This window comes from Hoplias malabaricus, chromosome 7, assembly GCF_029633855.1.
Source record: "Hoplias malabaricus isolate fHopMal1 chromosome 7, fHopMal1.hap1, whole genome shotgun sequence".
Lineage (NCBI taxonomy): Eukaryota > Metazoa > Chordata > Actinopteri > Characiformes > Erythrinidae > Hoplias > Hoplias malabaricus.
The window spans coordinates 17,487,846-17,504,924 of NC_089806.1; the positions used below are offsets into that span (position 1 = coordinate 17,487,846).

Sequence of the window (17,079 nt, forward strand, 5' to 3'; positions counted from 1 at the left end):
AGGGCATGGAGATACATGTTTTTAATTGGGCAGTAAGGATATGCTGAATGTTGATGTTGTGTTTCATGTTTCACATAAACCTCACATGGAACTGGAGGAAATGAACATACATTAATGTTGTCAGTGGGGTTAAGTACAGCTTTAGTCACTAGCGAGGCCTGTGTGAATTCAGGGTCATTGTTATTGTGCAGGCCATTGATGCAGTGTGTAAAGTATACATAGAACTGGTTGTTCTAAGCATGCAATAAGGGTGCCAGTAAGAGCTATGGCTATTTAAGAGGGCTATGTAAGAGCTTAGTCACTCAAACGAGGCAAACGTGGATCTACATTCAAAAAAGTGAGCTTGGAAGAGGTGAGTCTAGGACAACAGATTTTACTGCTGAGCCCTCTGGAGGTGTCATGGATTTAATTCAGTGAAACAGATGAAAGAAGATGCCAACCTGATGACTGCTATGAAAAGCTTGAGAGGTAGCGGGTGCTTAGAAATATGTGGTAATAAATTGGGCCTCATGGGTAACAATGAATAAGTGCAGGATTTACTCATCTTATCCTGTATCATTTTAATGGTGGATGGTGAAAGTCCTAAATTCTTTGCAGTCTTGCGTTAAGAAATGTCTTTTTCAAACTGTATGAAAATTCTCCCCTGTTTGGCACAAATTGCTGAGTCATGAGACATCTTTGTTTGCAAAACTCATCCTTTGTTGGATGCCTCTTTATAATCAACTGCTCGTGAATGTTTCACAACTGTGTAACTTGAATATTCCATAAACCTTTCTCTCTTATTTGGCCCCTGTACACAATTTTTTTTAACATTTAGCCTTATTAACAAAATACAATCAACTTCGTCAGTGAAAACATTAGAAATCTTTGTACTATTTTCAAGTAATTAAAGATTCATGAGAGTTACCAGATCAGGGATTCTTGTATTCATTTTATCCTAAAAAATGTCAATTTGTTGGAAATAGTTTAGTACAATTAAAACCTTAATATGGTCATTTTGTTGCATAGGAACATCTTACATCACATAATGCCTGAGATAATCATCAAAAAGCAGAAAAAAACAGGCATTCACTGTTAATGCTATTCATGTCTAAGGTTATTCTCAGTAGGAGGTTTATATAACAGCTGATGTATTTATTGATTTCTTTATCCACAAAAACAGTGAACCACACTTACAAAATCAAAAGCCCAATGACTCACAATGGTAAGCCGTAGGTTTATACAATCTTTCACAAATTAGCCATTGTAATGTTATTTCCGTAAGCTTACTAAGGCTTAAACTGTCTGTTAAAATGGAATACCCCTAGTGTTGTTCAAAAATGGCAATATAGTATTTATCTGCACTATAAAAGCTTAAAATCTCACCATAATTGTATATGCAGCACATTTTTGTGTAAATTCCCTCATTTTAAGAGAGTATGGGAGATTCAGGGAGACAGTAAAAGAAGAGAGAGAGAGAGAGAGAGAGAGAGAGATGTGAGATTAAATATTAATAACACTGCAGTATGAGTAGTTCTACTGTGTCTACTGACTGATCAATAGTCTACATTTAGCTTGTTTCCCCTTGTTTTCCTCTAAAATACAGAATACTCTTCAGGTACTAGCTAGTCTATATGTTGATGTTTGTCTTTGGTAAAATTGCTCTTTTAATAACAATCATAGTAACAAGCCAAATTGATGACCTCGCCCTTTACTTCTCCAGCAGTGCACTTGGGCTCATACATGTTGGGACACCTCTGAGCTGAAAGGCTGCAGGGTCTCACCTCTGATATTAGCTGACGGAGTGGTACTCTGCTCTGCTTGCAGCACCCTCCAGCACCAACACCATTAGTTACATTGTTCCTCTCAAGACATTACTGCCACAAAGCACCACTCTCTGTCCTCAGGTCTCCCTCCACAAATGCAATAGCCATGCAATGTGTGCGTCGGTGGTTTTTGGCAATTAATGAACCTTGCTTACTTTGGCTGTGCAGATGCTTCAAAAATCAGATTCAATCAGATGTGGACATGTTAATCACACTTGACACTGGAGGGTCTCCAATAGCAGGGCATAGAAAAAGGCTTCTGTTGCCAGCTCATATTTTTGACCTTTGTAACTGGGATTGGCCTCCCTCACCATGACTCAGGGTGTTTACCACCAAGTGCAATAATCTGCTTAGTCTATTACTTCCGGCGACACTTCTATTCCACAGTGGATCTGAGACTGAATCTCAAATATCTCCCTCCTCACTATATCTTGAATTCTATTGTTGTCCACAGCCCACCAAGAACCACCATATATCTTTCATGCCATGATCAGCTCTTTGCTGAATATGAAGCTCCAGGATACATTCAGCTCCATTTTTGGCATGCTGCTGGCAGGCTCCATCAAACTAGGGCAACCACAACGCGTAGCCAGTTTGCTGAATGATACCATCCAAATTTAAGGTCACTAAAATGCCAGATCTATTCAAGCTACTCAAAAACTACTCTACTACTTCTCAACTACTCTAAATCCTACTTCTGACAAAAAACAAACAAACAAAACAAACAAACAAACAAAAAAAACAGGGGCAATAACTATAAAAAGTGTAAGATACATAGGGATAGTGGAATAGACTTTACATCCCAAGAATCTGTGGGAGACGTTGGCATTTGGGGAGCCACTTGGCCCTGTACTTGAGGACTGATATCTGGGGAACTAGGGTGGGAACTAGTCCCTGAAACTGGGTACTTTTCTAGTCCCTGCTGACTTACAGTTCTAACTGAGCTGAGGTACTAAATCATAACCTGTAAGTCCTGCACAGAGTTGATTGGCCAGAGACCTGTCAATCACCACAAAAAAGGTAGCTCCAGCAAAACCTAGCCAATTGTAAAATATCTTAAGTTACAGCAACTTTCACTTTTGTTTTTATTCCACCAACAACGGTACCTTGTAACATTACCCTGAGGGTTTCTGAAGAGTTTCAAATGCTCCTTGGATCTTGTGGCTGACAAAAATCTCCATAGAATGCTAAACATGCAAAAAGGAAATCTGTTCTGTGAGAACTGGGGCACGGCACTGTGTTCAGTCTTAAAAAAGAGTAGACAATGCATCTTTTTTACCATTGGCATTGTTTTGGTTTTCAAAGCCCATTGTCCCCATTAGAGACGTGACCAGCTAAACCACCTGAGCCAAGTCAAGTCGAGCCAATCCAATGCAGTCGAAAATCACCTGCTAACCTGCAAAAGTGGGATGTCATTTAAACCACATACAATGTTTATACCACATTATTAATATATTATTATTATAATTTAAGCTAACAATATTCCTAAAAACATTTAAAATTACTTGTATTTCTAGTCAATGAAAATAATGTTAATAGCTTTATTAAAATGTTGGTATGCACTATATTTTACATGTTAATTAGTGACAGACTTATTCTGTTTTGATTCAAGATTATCCATAGATGTGAATAAGGCTCAGAACAGAATCTGTGAACACGTGCCGTATCCAGAGTGTATTCCTGCTTTGCATCCAACCACAACCCTAAACTGGATAAGGCAGTAACAGAAAGTGAATGAATGACTTTGTCAAAGTGAACTTCTCCTAGTCTGAAATTCTGAGAGGATGGGAAACATCTCCACGGTGAAATATGGCACCGCTGTAAGTCGGATAACAATTGTCATTCACCAGCCCTACAAGTAGCATTACGCCGTGTCCTCCATATAGGGTATGTATGGGTGTAGTAGCCTTGGTGGTATAGTCGGTGAAGTGTACTATGTAGGGAGCCGGGAGCTATTCGTGACGGAGGCCTGCGACACGTTGACGAAATTGGGCGGGATCACGGCTGTGTTTACAAACGTATGTGTGGCAAGGAATGTGGGTTTAGATGTTTAAATGATAACCCAGTGTTTTCAAAAATGGAATAAAACTGTTTAAAAAACTTAGTTTTCGTTGGAATTCTGTGTTTATGAGGAGAAATTGACTAATGGTTGGGTGTGGCTTAATTTTATCCTCCGCCTCAGCGTTTTCCGCTCGTTATCGCGCACAAAAGACATGAGCATGTCGCGCGAGCGATAGCAGATGACTTCTGGGCTCTGGATATGAATTCAATATCTTGACCATTTTAGAGGTAATGGCTCCAACGTCCTTCTCCAGCTCTTTCAACTGTAACACTTACTGTTATTCCGATATAAACACAGCGGTTTGTTCCTGTTGCTCTAGGCATCTGAGCCGTCATTGCAACACTCACTGCGGCAGTGATAAACCGGCTCGGACCGGTTGGAGAGACTAGTTAGCACAGGGACGAGTTGTTTTGCTATTTTACAGCAGTCACTAGAGTAACCGCGGGTTTATGTCTTAGTTCCGTTTCTGAAAAGGTAACGTGTTATCTGCTCTGTGTGTTCTGAGTCACCGAGAGGACAAAGAATTTCAGTAAGAGAGGGCACCTGAGCTAAGATTTACTCAGTCACACAGCGGTCCCCCCTCAGCCGAGCGGCACCGAACTGGACCACCGACCGGGCTTACCACTGACTAACAGCACGACGTAGTGTTTACTTCGAGTTACAGTCCTAAATATTGCACTGAGATTAACCATGAACTTTGTCAAAAAGCAGAAGATTAACACGTGATAAGAACACGTTCAATGTCACAAAACATTTGACACCGGTATCTAATGTTGTCGCGTTAAAGACATTCTCTGTTTTATCAGAAGTTGTGCGAAACGAACTAACTACATTTACGTCATTCCGAACGGTCTGTAATAAAACCGTTTTTTATTCACATGTTGTATTTACATATGAACACTCTGCCTGGTGCCTGAGATTGTTTTGACGTATATTTTTGTTTAAATTCACGCAGAGTAGACCGGTACCCAAGGTAAATAGCACCCAAGGAAATCATTATTTTTCAGATGTACACTTGTTACATACATAATACACCTGTACATTTAGAGATCAGTTTGGACTTTTGTCAATATTTGTACTTTAATTGCTTTCTTATGGGTAAGTTTGATAATAATTTGTCATTATGTTCTTGTCAGGTCCTCCCTGCTCTCTTTGCCTCTGCAGAAACCATGGACTGTACTCAGGTTACACTTACTGTGAGGGGAACCACAACACTTGGTAAGTTAAATCAAGAATTATATTCAGACCTTCATATTTGCTTGCAGGAAAAGGGATCTTACTGAAACACAAATGACTGGAAGAGTTCTTCCTTTGAGAAGAAGGAAGGAACTAATGTCTTTACTTTCAGCTCATATGTCATCAAGAAATCATGCTTGTCACTTACTAACACAAGTAACTTATTTCAGCATACAATAGAGTGTGGATGAGATCTATTAATTGAATATAGATTATATAGACAAGGAAATCAGTGACCCTGTTGCGCTGGTTATTGTTTTATATGTTATCTCTGCTGTTAACTGCAAGTGAACATGCTCTGGGAATTAGCAAAAGAGAAAATAAAGCATTGACGTTTCCTGTGATTGCTGTAGTTTGGTGGTTAATGTACCATGTAAATAATGTACCATGTATTTAAGTACTTTTTTTTAAGAAAAGCAGAATGTCAACAGTGCATGGACATTGTGAACACAGGGATGTGTACCCAAGACATAGAGCTTTAAGTTAGCTTAGTTGTTGCTACTGCTAAATCAACATATTTCTGTTTATTGATTGATTGATTGATTGATTGGTTTTGATGACAGATATCTTAAAAGTGTATTAATGTGTACTGTAAATTGACTGTTTTACAAGCTGAACAAATATACAAAACTGGTTATTAAATTAGTAATAAGCATTTTGAATGTCTAAAAAATGTAATTAGTTTTGTGTAGTAATGACAAAAATATTCAGATTCAGTAATACTTAAGTATAACATATAAATATTGAAACATTTTAAGTAAATTAATGGAGTACTTTTAAACTTTGGGGCCAGGCCTTATCACAGTAAATCTTTGTCCTGTTTTTCAGTCGCGTGGTTGTAAAGCCTCTACAAATAAAAATGTGTTTTTTTTTTTTTTTAAATGCCAGCCTGCATAAATGGAAGGATAGTTTTGAGGTTATGCATGTTAAGACCATGCTCGTATCTGGAGTTGGAGTTCTCTTGCTCTTGAGGATAAACAAAACTTATATTAAATACCATTCTTTTTTATATAATAATCAGCCTAAATTCAGAGATATAAGCAAAGATTAAGGCATGCTGCAGTCAAACTCAGTTGATTCGTTTAGTTTGTGTTTATATATATATATATATATATATATATAATATAATATAATATAATATAATATCTGTAGCTTCAACAGACTGCTTTCTTGTTACCAGGAGAAGTGATTGCAGTTGTTGGCAGCTGTGAAACTCTTGGTAGCTGGTGTCACCAGAAGGCTGTCCCCTTAGAACCAACTGAAGACGACTGGTAATAATATTTTTTACTGTCTCATAATATTTAAATTCCTATTATTACGTAAAGGGTTATAATGAAAAAACAAAACCCTGTTTGTCTCATCCAAGTACCTTGTGGAAAAAGACCATCACAGTTCCAAATGGTGCGGAAATCAATTATCGCTATTTTAAGGGGTTCTTTCTGGAATCCAAGGTGAGCCTATATATTTTTTCAAATCTCAAGCTATATTGTTAACTATGCATATCGGCTACTATTTTTTTTAATTAAATCAGTTTGGGCCATTATTAGATATATTCAGATATATAATTTATTTCATTACACTGTATTTATTACACACCCTAACACTGTATATATTGTACATTGAAATTAAGTGTAATGCTTGTTTTGTTTGAATGCTTTTCTGAAAATTACATTATTACATTTAAATATTTTAGTGCTTAGTAAAGTTTTTAACATGAAATATTTATTTCATATTGTTGTTTGTGAGAACTGCTAATTGTTTTTCCATTTTTACCATTTAAGGTGGCTGGTGAGTTCTTTGCTTACTGGCCCAGCTCTGCTTTACTAGAAAGCTAACATTTAACAAAATAATAATAATAACAAAAGACCAGTTTTTCATGATTTTCTTTTAAAGTGATTATTTTTCATTAGAGAAATAAACCAGCCTTGGTAGGAGTTGGCAGGAGGTGGCATTATGCTGCTCTTTATAACTTCAGCGACATTCATGATTTTAATCAAAAAACACTTTTCATGTGTGAGGATGTTTCCTCACCATTTTCTGCTCTCCAGTTTTTTGTGTTTTTGAACTGCATTACCAAAAATGTAAAGTGTTTTGAGTTGTTATCAGTTTGCTTATAGATATATGATTTCACCAATATTTCTGGCACTTTTGAACAATGACTAAATTCCATGTATTTGAATTTCATTTTGTAAAGAAAAATGTTAGTAATATTTTATGCCACATTTGACTGATGCAGTCATTTTCTATTAAAGTTTTATTTTGGAATTTTTAATATAAAGGTTGTTGGCAATTATAGTGGTATTTAGAGTTTAGTCCCTAAGAATGCTAGAATGCTAATTAAAAATGTCAAAATAGTATTGTAGCTTTGTGATGCCAATGTGTGTGTTTTTTTTTTTTTTTTGACTAATGAATCCACTTTTCAGATGTCAACCAACCATGACTGGCTGGCTGAGAGAGTGGTGAATATATGAGCTAATTGTTTTGGAGTGTGACTTTGGTTGGAACCAAAGTGTGTTTTAATTAAAATTGTCCCCTAATTTTAACACCATGTTAAACATTGGAATTACAGAATGCAAGTGGTCCATGTCAAGTGATAGTCAATAAATGGGAGACCCATCAACTGCCTCGATCATTGATCCCCTCAGGTATATGAATCTAAAATAGTGCACGGGTTGGCTCAGTGTTTCAATACCCTATAGGTTGCCTACCCTCTTCCACTCAGGCTATACTTATACAACATGGTGTTGTCACCTAAATATATATTATACATATATAATTTGGTCTTTTTTTTCTTTTACAAAGCAGACAGTTAGTTTAGCTGAAAGTGTTTCAGTGGCATTTTGGAATACACAGAAACAATAGCATCTAGTTTTTTCCTGGGTTGTTTGCCAGCGCTTACAAGCCTTTGTATTGTTTTTCTCCACCTTCCCCCATTCTTGCTTTGGTCCCCTTTTTTAACACATAACCTTAGGGCAAATATATAATCAACATAACATATGCCTACAGTGTTAGAACAGAACACAACAATATTGTTTATATTTGGTGTTGTTGGTGTGGATATTTTCATCTACAATTCTTTGGAGGCATAACCAGTGTAGAACATTCATCATTAATGTTAATTATTTAAGTATCATTACAATTTTATCTTTCACTGATGTACTGATGAAACATGATTATTTGCCAGAGCTTTATCACTAAAAAGTGTTGAATGTCTTATTGCTCTGTCCCTATGAGCCTTGTTTTGTAGATGTTCATTTTAGGCAGACAAACAGCAATAGTAACAACAGTTTTGTCTTGCAGGACCAAACCTAGAGATTGATGATGGACAGTTTGGAACCCATAGTAAGTTCTTATAAGTGTTTATTATTAAATAATGTTTTTTTTCCATTACATTTGGTATTTTTTGTACACCGTGTTATGTTATTAATTCAGTCTATATTATATAAGGTGAAATGTTTGGATATTTCTGTCTTTTAGATGGTAGCGAATGTACAGATATTGGCTGGTTGACATGTCAAACAGAAATTCGCCTTCGACTCCATTACTCCATTAAATCTCCAGTGTCCATTACTAAGAAGAAATTCAAGAACTCTCGCTTCAGGTATTGCTGTTTTCCAGAGTGAATGTATTGGGTTTTTTAAACATTGTTTGTTAAGTATGATTTTTATAAGTCTTTCATTGGATATTGTAGGCTTAAGTTGACACTGGAAGGTATTGAAGAGGAAGAAGATGAGGAGAGCCCTTCATCATGGCACAAGATGACTACCACACTGGAGACCAGTATGATCAGTGTTGGAGGATATAAGTCTCGTCATTCCCAGCCGGAATGTGGCTATGCCCTTGAACCAACACTGTGGACTGAATACAGTATTCACACTATGGACCCTGACAATTTGGAGCTCATTTTTGAGTTCTTTGAGGTATGTATTCTCTTTACTGAGTAACATCTTGCACTTTCGTAACTTGAAGACTTGCGGCAATAACCTAGTATTACTCTCTAAAAAAATCTGACAAGGAAAATTTGGGCCATTGCTGACTCAAGAAAAACAATCGGACACTATGCTACACTATTTGAACACAGCAGCTGTCCCCCACTTTGAATAAAAATGTCATGATGAATCAAACAATAGAAATGCTCCAAGAGTACTTGGAGTAAAATATTTTTACTTTGACTTCCACTGAATGTTAAGAGGGTTTATTCTTCTCCTATCAAGTTACTGTTTTGGAGATAAATTTGAGTTTTCTTTGGACATCGACATACATATACCTATTTATTTGATCATTGAATGTGCAGTGTGAAGTAATCCATGGAAAGAGTTTGCATTGCTGTCTGGTGCAGCTGTTGTGTTACTTTGTTTGGCTTTTAGGAGGACCTGAGTGAGAAGGTTGTTCAGGGAGATGTTCATCCAGGTCATGTTGGCACTGCCTGCCTCTTATCTTCCTCTTTTGGTGAGAGTGGCAAGGATAATGGAGTTGTTACCCTCCCTATCATGAGCAGAAATTCCAGGCAGACAATTGGCAAAGTTAGAGGTTTGTTCAAGAACACCCTAATTTTTCTCAAATTTCATGCTGCAGTACAGCATTGCACAGTATAAAAATGATTTGCAACAGGTTTTTTTTCAACATAGTTAGTGCAACATATACTAAAACAATTGGTTGTAGAATTAAATGTTCTAGGATAACAACAAATTGCATGTCCCCATGGAAGTTCATTTATATAGGTTTGCCCAGCATATAGCTGAAATGTGTTGACAGTACTTCAGTCATATTTGTGTATTTTAACAAACACAAGAAAGAAGCCAGTAACCCAAACACACAGTAACTCAATGTTTAAAAATAGATTTTAACAGTCACTGTTGTAATCAATAAACTTGATGCTGTTGTATTTAATGATGTTTTGTCATTTGCAGTGGACTACCTGGTTATTCGGCCAATAAAGGGCTTTCAGTGTGACATGCGCCAATCTTTTACCAAGTACTGGAGGAAGAGGAGGGCACTGGATGTGGGCCACAGAGGAGCAGGGAGCACACATGCTGCCAAGTGAGTCCGAACTGCATGCACATTGCTATAGTCTACATGTCAAGCCTTATAGAAGCCTTGAACTTCATAAGTTGCCTACATTTTATGTATTTCAAATAATTTATGTGTGCATGAATAGTTAACAATGATGAGCTATATTTATATGTATATATGGCATGATTTTATTTTATGTTAATAAAATGAACTGCACACAAAGTTGCTTGCAACTACATCCCAATTGGATTCAAGTCAGCACTTTTATTTGGCTTCTCAAAAACCATTATTTTGCTTCTTTGGATCATTCAGCGGTGGGGTTAAGAGTGTTCTTCGGATCATTGCAGGACAGTGACTGGGGACCCAAAGAGACCCATGTCTTCTAAAACTTCCTAAAACCATCTTTGACTCAGCAGTCCAAATATAATTAATTCAAAAGGTTTGGGGGACAGTTATATATTTTTGGCAAAAAGGAAACGAGATGTAATTGTGGTCTTCTGGGTCAGCAGTGATTTGCTACTTTCCCATAGATGCCATTATTTTTGCCAGTGTCTTTCTAATGGTGTCCACTGACCTTAACCAAGATAGTTCTTTAGACGTTCATCTGTGTTATTTTGAGACATCTTGGTAAGTAATGCTTAGTTTGATGGGTAAATGGTCAAACTCTCTGACTTCTGAATTAAAGAGAGCTGTTGTTCAGCATGAGAGTTTACATGAAGGTTGACTAATTGCAACTGTACTGAAAGAGATTTTCTGTCAAAAGATGTTTTCTATATAAGAAATTATGTAAGAAAGCTTCTTAGATTTTTCTTGCTTGTTTTTAACTTGTTCTGACCTATGCCTAACTGATACTTTTTTCCCCTTTGCAGACATCACAAGATCAGGGAAAACACAATTGCCTCATTTCTAAGTGCTGCTAGTCATGTAAGGACAAACTACATTGCTAGTCATGTAACTCATACATTGATTAAAACATACATTGATTTAGTTGGTTTATTTAAGACTAATGTGTTTCTTATTGTAGGGAGCTGCATTTGTGGAGTTTGATGTCCATCTATCTAAGGACTTTGTTCCAATCGTGTACCATGATCTCACATGCTGTATTTCCACCAAAAAGGTGACTGACATTTTATTACTGGAATCTTACCATTCTTATCTAAATTATTTATTTTTTTCCACTAATTGAATGGTCCCTAGATTGTCCTTCAGCATAAAGTTTATCTTTTAAGCTGAGTTTACATTGATCTTTAGCTGGCTGCATGTCATCCAATCAAAATTTAAGTCTTGTCATTTTTAATAAAAAAAAGCTTTGTTTTTTGAATAATTCACAAATCAGTGTAGTGTGTTTCATTGATGTAATATTTAATACAATTTTATATTTAACTATACAGGGACAGTTAATAGTCAGCATAATTATTTCATTGGATATTTATATCCAGCCAGATGTTTTCCAACTTGGGCTTTGAACTTTGGAGGAACTGCAAACTGCTATTGCTGTCCTCCACCTGCATCATTTCAGTTGATAATGCATTCTCTCCTTTGAAACAAATGTCTCAAACCCACGTGGACAGGGAAGAACACTTCAAATTCCTTGGATAATGTTGGCCAGTTTAATTAGCATAATGTTCAGCTCTGCTCAACTTTTTGCATCAACGCATCCCCCAAACTTGACACAGTGTACCCACTATGCACACACCGCCAACCTCCCACAGCCCCAACTCCTGTACCTGAGGATGATTAAACTGATTTTTCCAATAGAAAATTAATGAGGTCCGTTGCATTGTTGCACCTGACCACGTACAGGGTTAGTCTATTTTTTTTCTATTTACATTGTCCTGGTACTGATATTTCACAGAAAAATGACAAGCACTCTATGGTATTACTTGAAGTTCCTGTGAAGGACCTGACTTTTGACCAACTTCAGCTTCTTAAGGTAAATATTTCATTATGACTGTTGTAATTTTCTCTTCCCTTTAAGTAAATAGGCTAATTTAAGCACATGGCATCATTTAAAAGTATATACATTATTCAGTATGTGCACCAGACACAGATGACATTGCCTAACAGCTCTTTCTGCTCTTATAATAGCTAGCCCACACTACTGCTATGAATATGCATGATCACAAAGGTATGTCTTAGCCACTATTTTCACTACTAAAGAAGTGTACATAAATTTTGTACTGCCAGTTTACTCTTTGTACTCTTTATATTTAGACTTAATAGATGAGGAGGAGTATATTGATGAACATCAGCCCTTTCCATCACTATCACAGGTATTTATACAAATAATAAATCCCCACAAATATAACAAACTGATATCAATATTGAAAGTATATATGAACTTTAAAAGCTGTAAATATTTTTTTTTACTCCAGATCTTTCAGGCTGTCCCAGATTGTGTTGGATTTAATATCGAGCTGAAATGGATAACTCAAATGAAGGTTGGCATTCTCTTACAGTGTGCATGGGATTTTACATGGTTTTAAAGGTTGCATAACTTCACAATGTATATCTTCTGATGTTAGGATGGCAGCTGGGATGCAAACCTGTCCTCTTACTTTAACATGAACCAGTTCCTTGATGTTGTCCTCACCTGTGTACTTCAGAATGCTGGAAAAAGAAGGATAGTCTTTTCTTGTTTTGACCCCGACGTTTGTACTATGTAAGGAAACACACTTTTATCTGTGATACACAAAGACACAAACATACATTTTTTGATTAGAAATAATGGTCTGCGTTTAAACAAATTAACCACTGACTTATTGCTTTGAACTGAACTTTTTTAAACAAAAGATGGAAGAATATATATTTTTGTTCCACTTAAGGGTCAGACGGAAGCAGAACAAATATCCCATCCTGTTTCTGACCCAAGGTGTGTCGGAAGTCTATCCTGAACTGATGGACATCCGCTGTCAGACCACCCAGATTGCTATGAGCTTTGCTCAAAGTGAAGACATTCTCGTGAGTAGGGTTTGATTGCTGTCCCCTGCACATCCCCATGTTGCCTTGTCATAAAAGTTAATATTATCAATGCTGCACTTAATGACATGGTTGCAGTTTCTGCTGTAAATTTTGCAACACTAATAATAAATTGAAGAACTTTCTTCATAGAGAATACATACTAATATTTTCTTTTTTAATTAACTGTCTTGGCACCTAAGAATTAGTGCTTGTGTGTGTGTGTATACACACACACACAAGAACAAATAGTAACTGAGTGATTGAGTAAATTGCAGTGTTTTCTTTCTTGTAAAATAAAAAAGAATCCTGCCCTTGCTTCTGCTCACAGGGTATCTCTGCTCACACTGAGGAACTACTGCGAAATATGGACTGCATTCAGGAGGCCCAGTCTAAAGGCTTGGTAGTGTTCTGCTGGGGAGATGACAATAACACTCATGAGAACCGGAGGAAACTCAGGGAGCAAGGCATAGATGGCCTCATTTATGACAGGTAATTTTAAAACACTTGTATTTTTATTGTTTTGTTATGAATGATCCTGAGCAGTCCATGTCTCAATACTAGATAAGCATTATTTTGTGTGCTAGTTGCTTTCTGTGTTCTGGCAGATTGCAGTAACCAAGAGCATTTCCGTGTCGTCCAGGGTAAAGGTTAATGTAATCAATGCTGTTATACTCAAACAGGGACATTGCCATGTGTGCATTTTCTGCTCTCCCTCCCTCCTTCTGTTGTGAGGGTTTTGATACTCTCTTACAATCTCCATTATGTAAGAAGATCTTATATAATAGTTTGTGCTGATGTTGATATTGTATTAGTGGTTAATGTGCAACTATTAGCAGGCAATGCCTGACAAGAAATGTTTACAGCATCTCATCAAATAATACATTTTGCTCACTGGTGGATACAGTGGATCCATGTGAAAATTGCACTAGGTCTTATGTTAGTATCATGAATGTGGATGATTAAGTATTTTTTTGCTCAAAAAAAGCCTACACAAAAATTTAACAGCTGCAGATTGCCTTCATTTTGCTATGGAGCTCCCTTCTTGGTTTGTTGGGAGAAACCTTTTAAATCATTGACATATACTCTGTAAAAATGATGTTTGAGAAAGATTGTGACTATCCTCCTATTACCATCAATTTGTCAACCCTTTATGCTTTTGTGGTCTTCACTGTGCCTCTTTCTTTCAGAATTTGTGAATGCTTGGTGCCAAATATCAATGCCTCAGCTACCTCTGATGCCAGTAACGTCTGCCATGTTTCTAGTTATGTTTGGTTGGCCTTTGTGGTTACTGCCTGAAAGAACTTGCTCACTGATTTGTATTATTGCAGCAATGTAGCATTCTACAGCGATGATGTCGAAGGCAGTCAAAATATTAAATGTATAATGAATAATATCTGTTGATGGCTGTGTAGAATAACACTCATAATCAGTTTTATTTAATGTTCCACTGCCTATTGCATCATTCTGAACCCGACTAATGTGATTTTAACCTGCTTGTTTTTTTTTGCCAAAGCATTATGCAACTTTCAGTACACTTTAATTTTCAATATGTCAAAGAGCATTCATTTCAGCATTGGCCTAGTGACAGGTGCATGGTTTAATTGATCTTGACTTATCCCAATGGCTGATTAATTTGAGGAAAAAAAGCTGCTTTGACTTAAAATCAAGCATGGTCGAAAAAATGGTTTTATATTGCTATAGGCTATTGCTGACTGCGCCTATTGATGAACGCTGGCTTGTTTCAGATTCTGTTACACAATTTAACTTTGCATTAGTCACTTTGTACTGCTGCCGCATACTGTTTTTATGTAAGCATTACATGTATTTGCACAAATTTATATAAGAGGAAACCTGTATTCACTGATACAACCCCTGGCAAAAATCATGGAATAACCACGCAGGATGTTCACCCAGCTTTATTTTTCCCATGCTGCAAATGATGCTTGTTTACATTCTTCAGCCATTGGTCTCATTTGATATAAATGAGCCGTGCTGTCATTGTCACAAATAATGCATGAAATCATATTGTACTTTAAAGGATTTGTAAAGTATAAGCATTAGGTTATTTTACTTAAACAAACATGAACCTGTTTTTATTGTTAAAAGATTTGTCAATAAAAAACATTATAAATTGTATTTAATGACAACAATGCAGTTTAACCCCTTTGTACTTTCTGGTCCATATTAGAATAACTGATATCTTGTAAAAAATTAACTTTGAGTTAATTTCCCCATGAACCTAGAGTTTTCAGATCAGCTGAAATATTTCTCTCTCTCTCTGCCTAGAATCTGTGAAGACCAAATTGAGCCACCCAACTTCTTTAAAGTAGAAGAGAAGGTGTCTCTGAATGAGGTGATCCCTGAGGAGACTCTGAAGAGTTGTGCCTGTTCCACATACAGTCTCCCCTGCTCCTCTGTGCGATGTTCGAATAAGGCTCGAACAGGCAACCGTGAGTCGGACTCAGGCCTCAGCTCATCCTGAGCCAAAAAGTTTTCAGACAAAATAAATGCAAGATTTCTGTTCATGTCTCCGTAAACCAGTCAAAATCACACACAGACACTCCTCATCTCTGGGCATTTTCAACTTAAGCAATGTTTGCCAAAACAAGCCTGATTTAATGTCCTATATGTTAAGGTAAAATGCACACAGAAATATAGTAAATATATTGAAGTAGACACTCAGTTCACCTGATCTAAACACATGCTGTAAAGTGAAGTGCTTTAAATAATATACACAGTAAGAAATTTGCTTTAATATAACTTTTCAATAATGACTGCCGTCGCCAATGGACTTTTTTTTTCTTTCAAACTTAACATTCTCATTCCTCTCTGTAATGTATGTATTTAAAATTGCACATCAGGTGTCGTATTAGAAGCACCTGCTCTCAGTGTAAAGGTATGATGCACTTAATGTAAACATAAATCAGAAATCAATTTCACACTTTAAAAATTCACTCAATCGCACAAGACTTTTTAAAATTACATATCAAACACTAAACTGCAACAAAGACATGAAATAACTGAATAAAGTTATCCTTGCAGTGTCTGAGATAATTGTGCTCTTTAATCTAAACTTCATAGGTTTGTAATTAGTAGCTGTGTATTTCTGAGATCTTTGAAATTGCTAAATTGAAACTCTGGAATGCAAAATCATTTTGAAAATCATTGCTCTCCAACAAAATCCATGTCTCCATATTTGGTGATTATTAGTAATTATTTACTACATCGTTTGAATACAGCAGCCGTCTTTCACACTGTGAAAATTTCATGAAGAATGGGCGAATAGAGCGGCTCCAAAATGATTAGGAATAAAAATATTTTTACATTGACTTCCACAGATTATAAGGTTTTCTTCCTTCTATAAAGTTATTATTTTGGAGATAAATGATTTTGATTGCACAGTGATGATATATAATTATGCAGAACATTGAAGATCGTTATAAAATAGAATAAGAGACAAGCTGAAAGATGTTGAGGAGTTGCAGAAAACAAATGTTCAACAAAGCCTGTCTCACAGAATGTACCGTTGCCTCTGAACACGATCTCTGTAAATCTTTGTGTGCTATGAATGTTAGCATGGCTGTGTCTCAATATTCAAATGTTGTGTTTAAACTGTGAGCCTTAATATTTCTCCCATTCCGCAGGGCAATTAGCATGTTACAAATGCTTTCTTAATTTAATGATGTAAAGTGATGTATTTACTGGTCACTGTGTGAAGTCGTCATCACATTACCACCACAAAAAGTCTTCAAAAGCAAAATAAAATGTTATTTAAGGAAAGTTACGTTTTTGGAAATTAAAAGATTGTATGTAAAGTAGCAGTTTTTGGGAAACAAAGTACTTTTCAAAGAACATTCTTTGGGGAATTTTACTGCACTGCTTGTGATTAAATGTGGCTGCTCACATGCCTGCCCAAATAAGGCATTTTCTATTAACTGGTTTAGTTCACATCTGTCCAGTGACAAAATTTACAACTAATTTTTAATCAGCATTTTCACTTGG

At 36.4% G+C, this 17,079-nt stretch overlaps 1 protein-coding gene across 3 annotated transcripts; it reads left to right on the forward strand.

The window, feature by feature from the left end:
* Positions 1 to 3,673: 3,673 nt before the first annotated feature.
* Positions 3,674 to 16,852, forward strand: gpcpd1 (glycerophosphocholine phosphodiesterase 1). 3 transcript variants are annotated; one of them, XM_066677667.1, is made up of 20 exons: positions 3,674 to 3,692; positions 5,004 to 5,085; positions 6,284 to 6,374; positions 6,470 to 6,554; positions 7,673 to 7,748; positions 8,404 to 8,445; positions 8,581 to 8,704; positions 8,795 to 9,023; positions 9,471 to 9,633; positions 10,014 to 10,143; positions 10,986 to 11,040; positions 11,141 to 11,233; positions 11,972 to 12,049; positions 12,205 to 12,244; positions 12,331 to 12,389; positions 12,492 to 12,557; positions 12,642 to 12,778; positions 12,942 to 13,077; positions 13,406 to 13,566; positions 15,364 to 16,852. In XM_066677667.1, exons 2-20 carry the CDS (start codon positions 5,037 to 5,039, stop codon positions 15,557 to 15,559), a joined length of 2,010 nt encoding a protein of 669 aa, XP_066533764.1. In that variant the 5' UTR covers positions 3,674 to 3,692; positions 5,004 to 5,036; the 3' UTR covers positions 15,560 to 16,852. The 3 variants fall into 3 exon arrangements, with proteins under 3 accessions (XP_066533764.1, XP_066533763.1, XP_066533762.1); XM_066677666.1 differs by lacking the exon at positions 3,674 to 3,692 and adding an exon at positions 3,992 to 4,094; XM_066677665.1 differs by lacking the exon at positions 3,674 to 3,692 and adding an exon at positions 4,760 to 4,840.
* Positions 16,853 to 17,079: the final 227 nt, after the last annotated feature.

Coding starts and splice junctions, on each gene's coding strand:
- gpcpd1 (XM_066677667.1), top strand. CDS start 5,037: ATGGACTGTACTCAGGTTACACTTACTGTGAGGGGAACCACAACACTT. Junction 6,375..6,469: donor GAACCAACTGAAGACGACTG/GTAATAATATTT, acceptor GTCTCATCCAAG/TACCTTGTGGAAAAAGACCA. Junction 12,558..12,641: donor AATGGATAACTCAAATGAAG/GTTGGCATTCTC, acceptor TTCTGATGTTAG/GATGGCAGCTGGGATGCAAA.